Source organism: Scyliorhinus torazame, chromosome 7 (genome assembly GCF_047496885.1).
Source record: "Scyliorhinus torazame isolate Kashiwa2021f chromosome 7, sScyTor2.1, whole genome shotgun sequence".
NCBI lineage: Eukaryota > Metazoa > Chordata > Chondrichthyes > Carcharhiniformes > Scyliorhinidae > Scyliorhinus > Scyliorhinus torazame.
The window spans coordinates 271,764,024-271,781,067 of record NC_092713.1 but is presented as its reverse complement, the minus strand read 5'-3'; the positions used below and the strand labels follow the sequence as shown (position 1 = coordinate 271,781,067).

The 17,044-nt window shown below is 48.2% G+C and overlaps 1 protein-coding gene across 3 annotated transcripts in view; it reads left to right on the top strand.

Annotated features, from left to right (window-relative positions):
* fnip1 (folliculin interacting protein 1) overlaps nt 1–17,044 on the top strand; it is a 195,368-nt gene that overhangs the window by 71,461 nt on the left and 106,863 nt on the right. For all 3 annotated transcript variants that reach the window (XM_072512468.1, XM_072512466.1, XM_072512467.1), the window contains exon 2: nt 666–792. In XM_072512468.1, coding sequence (XP_072368569.1) covers nt 666–792 — 127 coding nt within the window. The remainder of the gene's footprint in view (nt 1–665; nt 793–17,044) is intronic.

Sequence of the window (17,044 nt, the reverse complement as noted above, 5' to 3'; positions counted from 1 at the left end):
AAAATTTAAGTTTTATAAATGTAAACACAGGGCTAACTTAACCTTAAAAATCTTAATTTCAAAATATGATGAAAAAAAAAAAATTCTTTCCCCAAGCTAGTTTTGGGGAATATAAAAGAGCAAAAACTAATTTAATACAATCTCGCTTTCATGTTTTTGAGGGCAGCGTTCCCTTTATGTTGGCATTCTGGGGTTCCTCATGTACCAACAATACAAGACGCAACCTGGCAGTATACTGCAAAATGGGAAACAGGCCAAAAGAAAGAGGATGCTTGGGTAGGAAAGCTCGTCATTAATAGTTTAAAAAAAGATTGTGTGGGATAAACATTCATTTAAAACATTCCAAGCTTTTTAAATGAATTATGCAAGATCATACAAAGAAAGAATTCTTTGACAATCCAGCTAGTATCTGTAAAGGCTTGTGTCAAAATGTTTCTGACCTCTCTTTTCATACATCCCTTCCTAACCATAGTTTTGTTCCAGTGAGGAGTCTTGAGATATGCTTGCAGAGCCATGAAAAACTGGGATGCCAATTACACTGGTTAAGGCCAAGAGCTCTACGATGTCATCTTCTTGGGCAGACACTACGCCATGAATAGGTTGTGAATGCAAGTTTTTGTTTGACTTGGAATTATTGTTCACTGTGTCACCATTTTTCTTTCAAGCTGGCCAGCTCCGGAGTTCAATCCCAGCCAGATAAGACTTATTGTCTACCAAGATTGCGAGCGACGAGGAAGAAATGTTCTGTTCGACTCTAAAGCAGCAAAGAAAACTGAAGAAACTTCAACTTCAGTAAGTTGTAAATTATATTTGTCTTTGTCAAATGGATGCCTGTTAAGTTTGATCTGTGCCAGTGCGAAAAATCATCTCTACATTAGTTCAATTTGTGCTAACCTTTTCTAGTCTTATTAGTTTAATGGATAGGAGAAAAGAGTAAACTTAGCTATCTTGAAATATGTTGTCCTGCATTTTAAAATTACATCTGAAATCTTCCAGGCAACAGAAACAGACTTGAGACAATGGGCCGCATCTACCCAAATGGGAAAAGAGTCCCATAATGAGTGCCGTTTAGCTGGGTGTTTCCTGGCATTCGGAGCCCAAGAAACTCCATGCTATCGATTGGGACACTTCCCATTCGGATAGATTCGGGACCTCAGCAGGGAACTCCCCAACAAGCCTGTACTTAGTCCCGTTTTCTGCAACGGTGAATCCAGTTAGATCTCGCGAGCCGGGTAGATCCCCTGGTATCCGGTTGCGCCGTGCTGCCTTTCGGACGAAACGTGGCCGGTAGAATGCGACCAATGTCGTTACTTTCGCTTCCTGATGGAACTTTTGTTCCCTAATAGAAATGTTGTATGTGCCAAATCCCAGCGATGGCTGTCCACTTAACTGCCACTTAACCCTTCTCTGCAGTTGTTGCATAAATTTATTGGTAGCTATGTGGAGTCCAGACAATCTATTGAGCCCAAAGAGTGCATAATATTTCAAAAAGTCCTCCGTTTATGTATTGTTCATGCTTGCTTCTGATGAGCCTTGGAGGAGAATTGACCGTAGTTGTGGAGAAGATCACCGGCTCAAGAATCTAGGATAAGCTGTTTGCATTGAGGTTGGAGTGAACACGGAAGAAACGTACATGATGAAATGTTATGACTTCCTACCACCTTAGGAAGATGATCCAGAATTGTGGGCTCTTGCAGAAGTTTTCAAATCATGCACTTGTTGAGTTTGCTTACCCCCACCCTCCTAAAGATCAATTGCTCTAAATCAGGAACCATTTTGTGCGCATTAGCAAAATGCGACAAATGTTGAAAATCTGAAATCAAAATAGAAAATACTGGAAATACTCAACATGTCTGCCAGCATCTGTGGAGGAGAAGTAAGAGTTGACATTTCAGGTTAAAGAAACAATTGGCAGTTTGCGGAATCCTAAGCACATGAGTGGCATATAAACAAATGCTAGTTTCAGATAAATCTGGAAATTTGTTCAATAAAAAAGTAATTACACTTCATTCATTCATCAGATCACAATCTCTTTGTGTGCTGATCCATTGTTTGCTAAGAAAAGCAGTGAAATTGAAATTTATGGAAAGTGTTGCTGTGGGGGTGGGGGGGGGGGGGTGGAGAGAATGCAAAGGTTCAAAAGTTGGGTAGCGTCACAGCCTGTTTATGTGCACTGGAAGCTTAGTTCCACATTTTCTGTGTGTTTGTGCATGTATGGTTTCATCATATGACACTGTGATGCAAGAGAGATTTTGTTCTGCCCTCAGCGCCTTTCTAATTCACGAGTTCTTAAATAAGTGCCCTACTTGTATTTGTAAGTGAAGTTATGCCAATGATCTGGAAACTGTTTTATGTCTTGAAAAATACGAAATATGCATGCAGGAGTTTTCCTCAGTACGGAAAACTGTTTTGTAAAAGTTGCCCATCTAGCTTTACTGTGGCTCCTTATTAAAGGGGCTCATTAAGGTGTGGCAAGAAGTTAATACTATGGATGTAGAAATTAAAAAAAATATATATATATTTATTAAAGTTTTTTAACACAATTTTTCTCCCTTACAAACAATAACCCCCCCCCCCCCCCCCTCGTAACAAAAAAAAACGAGAAATCGCGCAGAGCAAGATATATACATGGCAGAATGATATATTTACACAGCTTTGTACACTGGCCCTCACCCGTACGTGCCAGTTTCCCCAACCCTTCATGTTACCTCTTGCTCATCCACCCTCCCAGGCAGTCCCCCCTTTCCCCCCGCCCCCCCCAGGACGTCCCCTCCACCCCACCCCCCCAAGGTTGCTGCTGCTGCTGACCGACCTTCCTCTAACGCTCCGCAAGATAGTCTAGGAACGGTTGCCACCGCCTGTAGAACCCCTGCACAGACCCTCTCAAGGCAAACTTAATCCTCTCCAACTTTATGAACCCAGCCATATCATTTATCCAGGCCTCCAGGCTGGGGGGCTTCGCCTCCTTCCACATTAGCAAGATCCTTCGCCGGGCTACTCGGGACGCAAAGGCCAGAATGCCGGCCTCTTTCGCCTCCTGCACTCCCGGTTCGTCCAAATATTGCAAGCCCCCAGCTTGGCTTGACCCGGACTTTCGCCACCTGAGATATTGCTCCCGCCACTCCTCTCCAGAACCCCTCCAGTGCCGGGCATGACCAAAACATATGGACATTGTTTGCCGGGCTCCCTGAGCACCTTCCACATCTGTCCTCTACCCCAAAGAACCTACTCAACCTCGCCCCCGTCAAGTGCGCTCTGTGGACCACCTTAAATTGTATCAGGCTGAGCCTGGCACACGAGGAGGAGGAATTAACCCTACCTAGGGCATCAGCTCACAGACCTTCCTCCATCTCCTCCCCCAGCTCCTCCTCCCATTTATCCTTCAACTCTTCTACCAGCGCTTCCCCCTCTTCTTTCAACTCCTGGTGTATTTCCGACACCTTGCCCTCCCTGACCCATACACCCGAGATCACCCTATCTTGAACTTCTTGTGCCGGGAGCAACGGGAATTCCCTCACCTGTCGCCTCACAAAAGCCCTCACCTGCATATATCTAAAGGCATTTCCCGGGGGTAATTCGAACTTCTCCTCCAGTGCCCCTAGGCTTGCAAACGTCCCGTCGATGAACAGGTCCCTCATTCTTCCAATCCCCGCCCGTTGCCAGCTGTGGAACCCCCGTCCATCTTCCCCGGGACAAACCGGTGGTTACCCCTGATCGGGGACCACACCGATGCCCCCATTGCACCCCGGTGCCGTCTCCACTGGCCCCAGATCCTTAGCGTTGCCGCCACCACCGGGCTCGTGGTATACTTTGTCGGCGAGAGCGGCAGCGGTGCCGTCACCAAGGCCCCCAGGCTCGTTCCTTTGCAGGACGCCGTCTCCATCCTCTTCCATGCCGCCCCCTCTCCCTCCATAACCCACTTGCGGATCATCGCCACATTTGCTGCGCAGTAGTAGCTCCCCAGGTTTGGCAGCGCCAACCCTCCTCGGTCCCAACTGCGTTCCAGGAACCCTCTCCTTACTCTCGGGGTCTTATTCGCCCACACAAACCCCATAATACTCCTGCCTACTCTCTTAAAAAAGGCCTTCGTGATCACTATGGGAAGGCACTGAAACACAAACAGAAACCTCGGAAGGACCACCATTTTGACCGACTTTTGAAATCCTCCTATGGATGTAGAAATTGAAAAGAAGTCATAATATTCCAACGGCGAAATCGGGAAACACGATTGGGCGGAGAATAGGTTCCAACGCCAAAATCGTGCCGAGCACTGATTTGACACCAAATCGCAATTATCCGTCGCCTCGACAATGGTGGCAATGTGCTCCGGAACACACTTATAGTGAACACCGTTTGCCATATCATTAGTGGGCCTGACCTGGTATTCTCTGGGGCCTCTGTGATTCTCCACCTCCGATGGGCCGAATTCATAATGGCACAGTTCACTTCATAGATCATAGAATTTACAGTGCAGAAGGAGGCCATTCGGCCCATCGAGTCTGCACCGGCTCTTTGAAAGAGCACCCGTCCCAATCCCACACCCCCACCCTATCCCCATAACCCAGTAACCCCACCCAACACTAAGGGCAATTTGGACACTAAGGGCAATTTAGCATGGCCAATTCACCTAACCTGCACATCTTTAGACTGTGGGAGGAAACCGGAGCACCCGGAGGAAACCCACGCACACACGGTGAGGATGTGCCGACTCCGCACAGACAGTGACCCAGCAGGGAATCGAACCTGGGACCCTGGAGCTGTGAAGCAATTGTGCTATCCACCATGCTACCGTGCTGCACTTGTGCCTTTTTAAATCGTGAAACTGTCGGTCGTGGCTGATGAGAGAGGGGAGGTTGGACACAGAGGCGTGACTGTGGGCTGCTGGGTCAGACACTGGCCGGGCTGACTGGGGTGGGGCCTGCCAGGTAACTGGGAAACCAGCCATGTGGCCGGGGTGACTCCCCACATGACTGGGGCGGTGTCCAGGCATGGACTGCCATTACTGTGGCCTGAAAGGCAGCCATCTTGCTGCGCAATCCACTGACTACCCACTTTGGCCCCTGGTTCTGCAGAGTGACACTGGCCGCACCCGAGCTCCCACACCCCCCCACCACCCAACCGGCTGCCTCCTGCCAGCCCATTCGAGGGCAATGCCACTGTAGCCCCTACGGGGCACCTGGTGAGGGCTGCGGAGCATACCCCTGGCAAAGGCATGCCTGCCAATGGTACCCCTGGCATCAGGGATGGGGGCCAGGGCCGAGGCCCCCACGGTGCTGGGCTTTAATGGGGCCAGAGCTGTGGGGCTGGCGGTTGGAGGCATGTGGGAGCAGAACCTGCAGTGCCAACCGGGGCACTGTGTAGCTCATTGGACCTGGTTGGGCACAGAGGTATGCACCTGCTAACATGTCAGCCTTCCACCCCCTGCAGGCAATGAATATTGGAATTCAACCAGCAATTATGGCCTACCTGCTAGTCGCCACAGCCTTGGGGAATAGCCCTGAGACTCTACAAGCTGGCGCTACTCGAGGAGGAGGAAGCTGCAGCAGTGGAGCCTGCCCCAGAGGAACAGGAGGCAGCCGCTCAGGATGGAGAGCCAGTCGCCCAATAGGTGGTGCAGGAGGAGCTGCAAAGGAGGCGCTGATTGCGGCCTTGTGTGTACCGGCAGCACCTGTCATTCAAGAATCTGCTGGACTGGGCAAGCTGTCGGTAACTGTGGCTGAGCAGGGAGATAGTGCGACATGCATGCCAGATGATTGCACAACTGGCACCGCGGGGATAGGGGGGAGGACACCCACTCTGTTGGCCGCCAAGGTGACAGTTGCCCTGAACCTTTACGCCATGGGGTCCTTCCCAGCGCCAAGAGGGGACCTGTCCAGGATCTCTCAGACCTCTGTGCAGTGGTGTATCCGTACCGTCATGGAGACCCTATATGCCCAGTCGGCACAGTACACTTAATATGGACTGAGCCCACCAGGATGCCCGGGCAGCAGGGTTCACCATCATCGCCAACATGCCCCGGGTCGAGGGGTTGATCGACGGGATGCATGTCCCCTACGAGCACCTGCAGATGACAGGTCGCTCTTCACAAACCGGAAGGGGTTCCACTCGATAAACATGCAGCTGATATGTGACCATCAGATGTACATCTGCGCCAGATATCCGGGGATTGTGCACAACGCCTTCATCCTGGCACACTCGATGATTCCTGACATGTTCGAGACGCCCCACCAGCTAGGGGGTTGGTACCTGGCGGATTGGTTGTCTGCTGCGGTCTTGGCATATGACGCCTATCCGGAGGCCACAGACCAACGCCGAGACCCGCTGCAACGATGCCCATGCAGCGACCAGGGGCTTGATTGAGTGATGCTCCGGCCTCCTAAAAATGCGGTTCGGGTGCCTGGACTGCTTTGGAAGGGCCCTCCAGTGTGACGCTGAGAGGGTTGCCAGCAACATGGCAGCTCCTGCGCCCTCCACAACATTGCACTGCAGAGGGGTGTCATGCTCGAGGAGGAGGCTAAACACCAGTCCTTCTCTGATATGGGGAGAGGGTGAAAATGGGTAGGACATGGGGCCAGGGGAGGCCACACGACTTGCGTGCCAGTGCAATCGCGCACGGGATGCTCTGATCGGCTCCAGGTTCACCGACTGTGTGTGGGGTGGGGGGGGGAAGCAAACTGGCCAGCGGCACAGAACCCCCCCGCCCCCCAGCCTACAAGCCAGTGAATGCACCATCTTACTGTGGGACTGGACCATATCCCTCTGTGTTTGCATCATGTCAGCCAATGCCTGGGCAATGCCCCTGACATTCTCAGCCATGGCCCACTGTGACTGGGCCACGCTCAGAGCGCCGCTTCAATTTCCAGGTGGCTTTCGCACATGGCTGCCTGTAAGGCGGCAATCCTGTCCAGGGCCTCGGCCAGCGCCTGCACAGAATGCCCTAGGCCTTGAATATGCTAATCCATAGCCTCAACCTTCGCTCCCAGTGCCTCCACCACGGACGCAGCCTGGGTGGCACGCATGGTCGACACCACGTCCTGCTCCTGCACGCGGTTGGACTCCTCCACCTGCGCTTGCAAGAGCTGGATGCTCGCTGACAGCTCCTCATGTAGTCCCTGGCTCTGCGACTGCACCTCCACAGTCAATGGGACTGTCCGTTCCGGAAGCCTGGAACCTGTCTGGACTGCAGCTAGTTCCAAGGGATGGCCCGCCCTACAACCGTGTGCCCCATTGGGAGTTTCTATCTCCACCTGATGTACCGGAACAGCTGTGTGGTGCGCGCCAGAGAGTGTCCCAGGAACCTCTTCACTGAAGTGCCCAACCGAGGTGAGTGTCTCTGAGATGGTGGACTGAGTTGGAGTCAGCTGAGATGGGAGATCAGTGTCATCCTCGGACTCAGTGTCTTGGGTCTCAGATGCATGGCTTGCTTCCATGCTGCTGTCCTCATCGCTGCTTTGCACCCGGGGCTCTGACTGTGGCACAGGCTGTGGGTGGGAAACACCTGATTGACCCACCCCATCACCAGCAGGTGCTGCAAGACACAAGACCAGACGCATGATCAGACGCAGGCCGGGGGTGGGGTGAGGGTGAGGGTGGAGATGATGGTGTGGGGGTTGTGTTGGGGCGGGGGGAGTTAACACGCTTGTCACGGCGAACTGCAACTAAGCAGGGTCTCACTTCCTCACCCGTGACCAATCACCAGCCCGGAAACCTCCCTTTCCTCGGGGCCGCCGACCACATCCATAGCCCTCTGCTAACCAACGGTGATGGGCCACAGGTCCAGCAGTCCCCCTCCAGTTTTCTCCCTTCTCCCGGCGGTTATGGGCAGCCTTCTCCTGGGAGGGGGAACAATTCAACGCATGCAGTCCAGGGGGTGGGTAGCTGATGGCCTTGATGGCTAGAGCATCCGGCCATTACACCTGGTATGGGTGTCGGCATGTGGTGCAGGGTGGGAGTTCACCCGTCCTCTGAGTAGGGGGGAGGGGGTAGGTTATGGGTGTGTGGGAGGGGGGGTTAGTGCCAGAGGCACAGTGCTGCCTACTCACCCTGGCCATGCAGTTTTTTACTGCACTGCAGGTCGGTCCAGATGGTGTTGCTTGCGACGCTCACTGCCTCTGCCAACTGCACCCAGGCGGCGGGTGGCAGCCTCCTTCCCGTGCCGGTGTCAACGCTTAGTCTCAGGAATGGAGAATCCAGCCCATCTTTTATGCAGTAAATTTTAATATTAAAAAGGTATGGTGGAATTTTCCAGCTTCCATATGGAGAGTTGAGACTTGCTATTCAGGTCAAACAAACAGGTGAGAAAAAGATCGGGTAAGCGGATTGTGGTGGGGGAAAGTTTGGGAAGTAAGACGAGATGGGAAGAGGAAAGGGAACAATTAGGTCAATGAATACTTGTGTGGCAATTGGCCAAAGTCCATTTCTTAACTTGGTAAGGGAAGGTGAAGGAGATGGAAATGCTGAGGAATAGGTGGTCAGGGTGCAAAGGCTGAGGCATTGATGGGTAGGGGAGGATTAGGGTTTTTTTATTAATGGGCATTTTAGCGTGGCCAATCCACCTAGCCTGCACATCTTTGGGTTGTGGGAGGGAGACCCACGCAGACATGAGGAAAGTGTGCAAACTCTCACGGACAGTGGACCGGGACCAAACCCGGGTCATTGGTGCCGTGATGCAGCAGTGCCAGCCACTGTGCCGCCCAGGGAAAGATTAGTTATCACAAGGTCAGTAACTCTGTGGTTTTGAGGGTGGAGTGGGGGTGCTGGGTAGCAGGTGTAAAATTGCTCGAGCTCAATTCAATCATTGGCTGGAAGAAAGTGCTTTTGCTTTCAGAAGAGGAAGGGCAAAGGGCAATATTACATCTGGGTTTTTTTAGGGAGTCGCTCCAGGATACAGAGATAATAGAGCTAGTTATTTTTCTGTGCATTGGGGATGATGGGTTAATTTATTATTTCTGAGCTGAAACAATACTCAGTAGGGTGGCCAGAAAATGTGCACTTCTGAAGAGCAATTCATGACCGGAGGACATCCCAAAACATATCACAGCAAGTAAAGTGCTTGTGAATTGTAGTCGCTGATGCAGTATAGAGAAACACAGCAAAAGAAGAGGCTGGTTGCAGGCTTAAAAAATGTCAGGAAATCTGAGGGGGAATATCAAGACTAGCATTTTTTTAAAAATTATTAGAAGGAAAGGGCTACTCTAAAGAAATGTGGACACTTTAAAAACAAATGGTGGTAATATTGCAAATGGAAAAAGGAAATGACAGACATGTTGAATAGTCACTTTGTCAGTCTTCACAGCAGGCGGAGAGGATATCATTCCTGGCATTCCAGAGAAACTAATGGCGAATCAAGAATTGCAACTCCATTAAGTGAAAGAAAGCAGGATTAGAAGCAATTGGGGCATGAAAGAATGGCAAATTCCCAAAACTCATGATTCCCGTCTTGACGCATTTGAAATGAAATGAAGTTCCTGTGAAAAGCCCCTAGACGCCACATTCTGGCGCCTGTTCGGGGAGGCTGTTACGGGAATTGAACCGTGCTGCTGGCCTGCCTTGGTCTGCTTTCAAAGCCAGCGATTTAGCCCTGTGCTAAACAGCCCCTGCTGTTTGAGGACATTGCTGATACTTCTTTTAGATCATAAAATGAAAATTTAGCTCCATTACTTCAGATAGGTGAGCGCAAACCTCGGAAATGTATATACCTGATAAATTGCTGTGGGGAAAGTTTTAGAACCTAAAATTTAGCACAGTGACTGAGCATTTAGAGAAATTTGACCTGGGTGGCGAGCACCAATGCAGATTTATAAAATGTTCACCATGTCAAACAGAACTAATTGAATTTTTTGAGGAAGTAACATTCACGAGGGCTTGCAGGAAACATTCAATAAGCTTCCATATAAGAGACTGGAGCCAAAATTAAAGGCCATTAAATTGAAGGTAAATTATTGGCCAGGGTAGAAGACAGATTCGGGATAATGGATATGTGCTCAAATTGGAAGGGAGTAACTCATGCTATCCCACAAGATCTACAGTGGGGCCTCACCTATTCATTATATTAACTGCTTGGATAATACAGAGCAATGTGGAGGCTGTGGCATAGTGGTATTGTCACTGAACTAGTATTCCAGAGACCCAGGGTAGTGATCTGGGTTTGAATCCCACCAGGGCAGGTGATGGAATTTAAACTCAATTAAATGTCTGGAATGAAAAGTCTGATGATGACCATGAAACCATTGTTGAATGTCGTAAAACCCCATCTGGTTCACTAATGTCCTCTAGGGAAGGAAATCTACTGTCCTTACCTGGTCTGGCCTCCATGTGACTTCAGACCCACAATGCAGTTGACTCTTAACCTGCCCTTGAGGGCATGTAGGGATGGCCAATAAATACTGACACAGCCTGCGATGCTCACGTCCCATGAGCAAATTTAAAAAATATATATCCAAGGTTATTGATGTTGCAAAGCTCAGTGACGTGGTAAGCAGTGTGAATAGGAGCATAAATGTTGCAAAACGATATTGATGAAGTTCGAAAAATTTAGATAAATTACGTGTGAAACATTTCAACGCTCGATTTCAGTGTATTTTGGATTAAAAGCAGATCTGTATTTAGAACCATAGAAAAGTTACAGCACAGAAGGAGGCCATTCAGCCCATCTTGTCCATACCAGCCTGAGGACACCCACGTGCCCTTTCTAATCCCACATACCTGCACCCGGTCCATTGCCCTGTAGTTTTCCTTAGTGAATTGTTATGTTGTAGGTGTAACATAAGCGGCTTCCTTGTGGTGCACTTGACAAAGGAAGGTTCAGACGTGGAGATAACTTCAACACGTTTATTAAACTATTTACACTTCTATTACTCGGGTTCGACACTACTGCTAATCCTACTATAGCTACCCAGACTGACTAACCAGTTGCTGCAATCCACGAGGTGGGTGTAATATTGAATCAACCCTGTGACTCTACTCACTGACTGTCTCCACTGTAAAGAGGCAGGTCATGTGTGTGGTGCCCTTTATATATGGGTTGGTGTAATGCCCTCCTGTGGTGGTGTCACCTCTGTGTGTATCGTGAATGTCCATCGGTCATGTCCTATCTAACTGATCTATTGGTTGAGTGTGTGTGTGTGATGTTTCTGGTGCTCCCTCTAGTGTCTAGCTAGTCTACATGCATTTACATTGATGCACATCGCCACACTACCTGCACCCGGTCCATAGCCCTTTTACATCATGTAAGGTGAAAATCCAGGTGGTACTTAAAATAATTCAGGGTTTCTGCCTCCTCCACCAACCTGGGCAGCAAATTCCAAACTTCCACCACCTTCTGCATAAGAAACGTTCTTCCTCATGTCCCCTCTACACCTTCTGCCACTTACCTTGAATCTATGTCTCTCTCCACTAAGGGAAACAATTTTATCCTGTCCACTATCACTTCCCCTCATAATTTTGTAGACCTCAATTAAATCATTCCTCTCCTGCCTTTGTTCCAAGGAAAATAATCATCTTTATTATTGTCACAAGTAGGCTTACATTAACACTGCAGTGCAATTACTGTGAAAATTCTCGAGTCACCACGCCCCGGCCCCTGTGCGGGTACACTGAGTGGGAATTCAGAACGTCCAAATTACCTAATAGCACGTCTTTCAGGAGTTGTGGGGGGAAACCGGAATGCCCAGAGGAAACCCACGCAGACACGGGGAGAACGTGCAGACTCCTCACAGACAGTGACCCGAGCCGGGAATCGAACCTGGGACCCTGGCACTGTGAAGCAACTACTGTGCCGACGATACACTGTGCAAAGCCTTCAACTCCCTTGATAGCTGTCGATGCTGCACCTTGGCAAGGACGGGGTTGGTTTGCGTCCAGTCACAAATACACAATGCAGTGACGGAAATGGAGTCCATAAAATTCAGGACAGCAATCACTACAAGTGCTTTCAAGTCTTGGTAAACACGGGCATTTTAATGATCAATTTTTATGTGTCTTGTGATTTGTTTGCCCTGGCCAGTTCTTCAGACAGCATAAATGGGAATTTTAGATTTGAATGCATACTGGACATTACTGAAACTCCTGTTCTGAGGCTATCATGTAACACTGAATGCTAACAAGAGAGTGTAACTGCGAGTGAGGCAGGTATGGGGTCCCAGAAGGTAACAATGGAGGAACCTCGGTTCTTGACCAACAGGCCCGAGGTTCTTGTACATTGTGTGGAGGGGAGCAGTGACTGCAGGGTGGACGAGCAAACTGACTATGGTATTATGGTACAGGAAGCAATTCAAGGTGGGGTAATAAAAAAGAATGCAGTTGTAGCAAAAGATGATAGTCAAGTGGGGGGATAGATGCAGTTCTCTGCTTGGTGCTATAAAGGAAATCTCCTCCTGGAGAGGAATTTACAATGAAGAGGGGAGGATCCAGTTGTTGTGTGTTCATGTGTGTACGAACAGCATAGAAAGGATTAAGAAAGAGGTTCTGCTGAGGGAATATGAGCAGCTAGGAGACAAATTTAAAAACTGAACTGCAAAGGTTGTAATCTCTGGATCATTATCTGAGCCATGAGAAGAATATAATGGAAGATAGGAAGAGTTTTTTTCAATATATATATATATATAAAAGGTAAGGCAAATATACAAAGAAAGGCAAAAATAGACATTGGACCACTTGAAAATGTGACTGGAGAAGTAATAATAGGAAACCAAGAAATGGCAGATGAACTGAATAGTTACTTTGCATCAGTCTTCACGGTGGAAGACACCAGTGGGATGCCAGAACTCCAGGAGAACCAGGGGGCAGAGGTGAGTGCAGTGACCATTACTAAGGAGAAGGTTTTGAGGAAACTGAAGGTGGATAAATCACCTTGACCGGATGGACTACACCCCAGGGTTCTAAAAGTGATAGCTCAGGACATTGTCGAGGCATTGGTGATGATCTTTCAGGAATCATTGGATGCAGGAAGGGTCCCAAAGGAAGTGGCGAATGTAATACCCCTGTTTAAGAAAGGAGAGAGTCAAAGACGGGACATTATAGGCCGGTTAGCCTGACTTCGGTCATTGGTAAAATTTTAGAGTCCATTATTAAAGATGAGATCGTGGAGTACTTGGAAGTGCACGATAAAATAGGACTGAGTCAGCACGGCTTCGTCAAGGGCAGGTCATATCTGACAAATCTGTGAGAGTTCTTTGAGGAAGTAACAAGGAAGTTAGACAAAGGAGAACCAGTGGACGTGATTTATTTAGATTTCCAGAAGGCCTTTGACAAGGTGCCGCATGGGAGACTGTTAAATAAGTTAAGAGCCCATGGTATTAAGGAGAAGATCCTGGCATGGATAGAAGATTGGCCAACTGGCAGAAGGCAGAGAGTGGGGATAAAGGCATCTTTCTCAGGATGGCAGCCGGTGACTAGTGGTGTACCTCAGGGGTCGGTGCTGGGACCACAATCCCCATTAATGATCTGGAGGAAGGAACTGAAGGCATTGTTGCTCAGTTTGCAGATGATACACAGATCTGTACAGGGGCAGGTAGTATTGAGGAAGCAGGTGGGCTGCAGAAGGACTTGGACAGGCTAGGAGAGTGGGCAAAGAAGTGGCAGATAGAATACAATGTGGAAAAGTGTGAGGTTATGTACTTTGGAAGGAGAAATGGAGACGCAGACTATTTTCTAAATGGGAAGATGTTTAGGAAATCAGAAGCACAAAGGGACTTGGGAGCCCTTGTTCATGATTCTCTTAAGGTTAACATTGTGGAAAAGTGTGAGGTTATGCACTTTGGAAGGAGGAATCTAGGCATAGACTATTTTCTAAATGGGGAAATGCATAAAGGGACTTGGGAGTCCTTATTCACGATTCTCTTAAGGTTAATGTGCACGTTCAGTCGGCAGTTAAGAAGGCAAATGGAATGTTAGCATTCATGTCAAGAGGGCTAGAATACAAGACCAGGGATGTACTTCTGAGGCTGTATAAGCCTCTAGTCAGACCCCATTTGGAGTATTGTGAGCAGTTTTGGGCCCCGTATCTAAGGAAGGATGTGCTGGCCTTGGGAAGGGTCCAGAGGAGGTTCATAAGAATGATCCCTGAAATGAAGAGCTTGTCACATGAGGAACGGTTGAGGACTCTGGGTCTGTACTCGTTGGAGTTTAGAAGGATGAGGGGGGATCTTATTGAAACTTGCAGGATACTGCGAGGCCTGTATAGAGTGGACGTGGAGAGGATGTTTCCCCTTGTGGGAAAAACTAGAAGCAGACGAGACAATCTCAGACTGAAGGGATGATCCTTTAAAACAGATGTGAGGAGGAATTTCTTCAATCAGAAGGTGGTGAATCTGTATAACTCTTTACCGCAGAAGGCTGTGGAGGCCAAGTCACTGAGCGTCTTTAAGACAGAGATAGATAGGTTTTTGATCCATAAGGGGATCAGAGGTTATGGGGAGAAGGCAGGAGAATAGGGATGTGAAAAATATCAGCCATGATTGAATGGCCGAGTGGCCTAATTCTGCTCCTATGTCTTATGATGAGGCAACTAAGATCACGGTTAAATGTGTAGCTCAAAGATTGGTGTGGGAGAAATTGCTTTCGATTCATGAGACACGAGTGCCAGAGAAAGAGGGAGCTCCACCATTGGGACGGTCTTTTCCTGAACCATGCTGGGGCTAGTGTTCTGGAGATTAGTCCAGAGTTGTAGAGATGGCTGCAAACTTAATAATGGTGGTGGTGGAGGCAATAGTGGTGGGGGGGGTGGGGGTGGGGGGGGGAGGCAGGCAGGCAATAATGGTGGGTGGGGGGGAGGCAATAGTGCAGGGTGGGTAATGATAACCACGGTGTAACAGGAAGGGACAGCGAATACAAGCACAAGAGTACATGAACAAATATGGTCTGAGTGAGGTGGAGGATTCAGATAGATTTAGAAATCCAAAGATGTAAGTTGAGGCAATAGAAAAATATATTCATGTGGGTAAAGCTGAGCTTATTGGGACAAGAAGGGCAGAGCATTTAACAGCAATAGTGCATCAAAGAATAAGGTCCGTGTTGAGTAGGTTATAACCCTAGCCCCTTTTTTTTGTGGGGGGGCGGGTTGTATTCTGGATTGTGCGTACTCTTTAGATAACCACCCTCATTTAAGTTTGAGAAAGGCACTCCTCACACTTGAGTAAGTCTGAAGAACTGATTTGAGTCTCCCTGGAGAAAAGGAACCACCAGAAAATATTGCCATCCTCCAGATAGTATCTTTCCAAGTTTTAGCCTGATTATATTAACCTAGATTGCATCAGAGTCCGGGCATGTCTCAGTCATGTATCTCTCCATTGAGGAATGTACAGAGAGAAATTCTCGGGTTTGGATGTGGAAGAATATGAGATAATACATTTTCTAAATTATATAAAATTTTATTTAAAGAATTGACAATGCCAATGCTGCACATTCCTAAATCAATTACAACATTGATAGTTCGAAGAAATGAAGTATGACCTTGTTCCGATTAGAGAATCCAGGTTTTAAATAATGCTTGAGAGTTATTTAAGATGTCCATCCATATTTAAAGGATTATTTACTTTAAATACTAGGGCAGAAAGCTAAATAGCCTTGTGAGATGCTTCAATCCCAATTAAGGGGGAAACGATAATTGTTACACTACAATAGCTGATATATTTACTGATGCTGGAGTGAATCCAACAAATCAGAGTCCCTACAGTGCCAAAGGGAGTAATTCAGCCCATAGAATCTGCATCGACCCTCTGAAAAAGCACTCTATCTAAGCCCCATTCCTCCACCCCAACGACGTAACCCCCCCCTTAACCTGCACAGCTCTGAACACTAGGAGGCAATTTAGCATGGACAGTCCACCTAATCTGCACATCTTTGGACTGTGGGAGGAAATCAGAGCACCCAGAGGAAACCCATGCAGACACTGAGAGAACGTACAAATTCCACATAGATGAGGGCCGGGATTGAACCTGGTGCTGTGACGCAGCAGTGCGAACCACAGAGCGACCAATCTATTGTGGCATTCCAATATTTGTGTCATAGAATTTACAGTGCAGAAGGAGGCCATTTGGCCCATCAAGTCTGCACCGGCCCTTGTAAAGAGCACCTTACCCAAGCCCACACCTGCACCCTAACGCCGTAACCCAGAGATCACACCTCACCTTTTTGGACACTTATGGCAATTTTGCGTGGCCAATCCACCTAGGCTGCACATTGAACCTGGGACCCTGGAGCTGTGAAACAACTGTGCTACCGTACCTCCCGTATCGTAAAAGAGCAGAACCAGCAGGAAGCATATTGAGCACACGTACAGGGCAGCATTAATTCAAGCAAATAGGATACTCATAAATGCAGATGGAGATAACTTCCTTGCTACACTATTGTCTCTTAAAATTAGAACTCGTTTTCCCAGATTTAGTTGACTGTTGATTTAGCGGCATCCAAGTTACCCAATGTTTTATTGTTTAATTGTGGCATGTTGCAGTTTATCAATTTATGACTGAGCTGATGTATCTTTATCAATGCCTTATGATGTATCCATGATTTGTCACACATCATGAATCACGTTTGTCAGGAACTCCCACATATCAGATGATATTCCATATCCTATGCCACCGAATGTTGGTGTCTTTGAGCACAGTATTGTACCCAGGCATGTTTAGAAACTTTTAAAATCCTGTCCAGCAAGTGAACTCTGCTTTTAATTTTTATCCTTACTTTGCAGATTCACTCTTTTTAATCCACAGAATCCGTTATTTCAATCTTATAACTCCTCATTACAGCTGGATTCCTTCACAAGTGCAGGGAATAGCAGTAAAGATAATTGAAGTCACTTTATTTGAATGCAAGGAGCTCCTGCAACAGGATAGATCAACTAGTGGTACAAATAGAGATAAATGGTTTAGATCTAATCATCATTGCAGAGACATGGGGCGGGATTCTCCGACCCGGGGGGGTCGGAGAATTGCCCGGGCTGGCATGAATCTCCGGCACCGGATATTCGGCGGGGGCGGGAATCGCACCGCGCCAGTCGGCGGGCCCACCCAGGCGATTCTCCGGCCCACGATGTGCCGAAGTC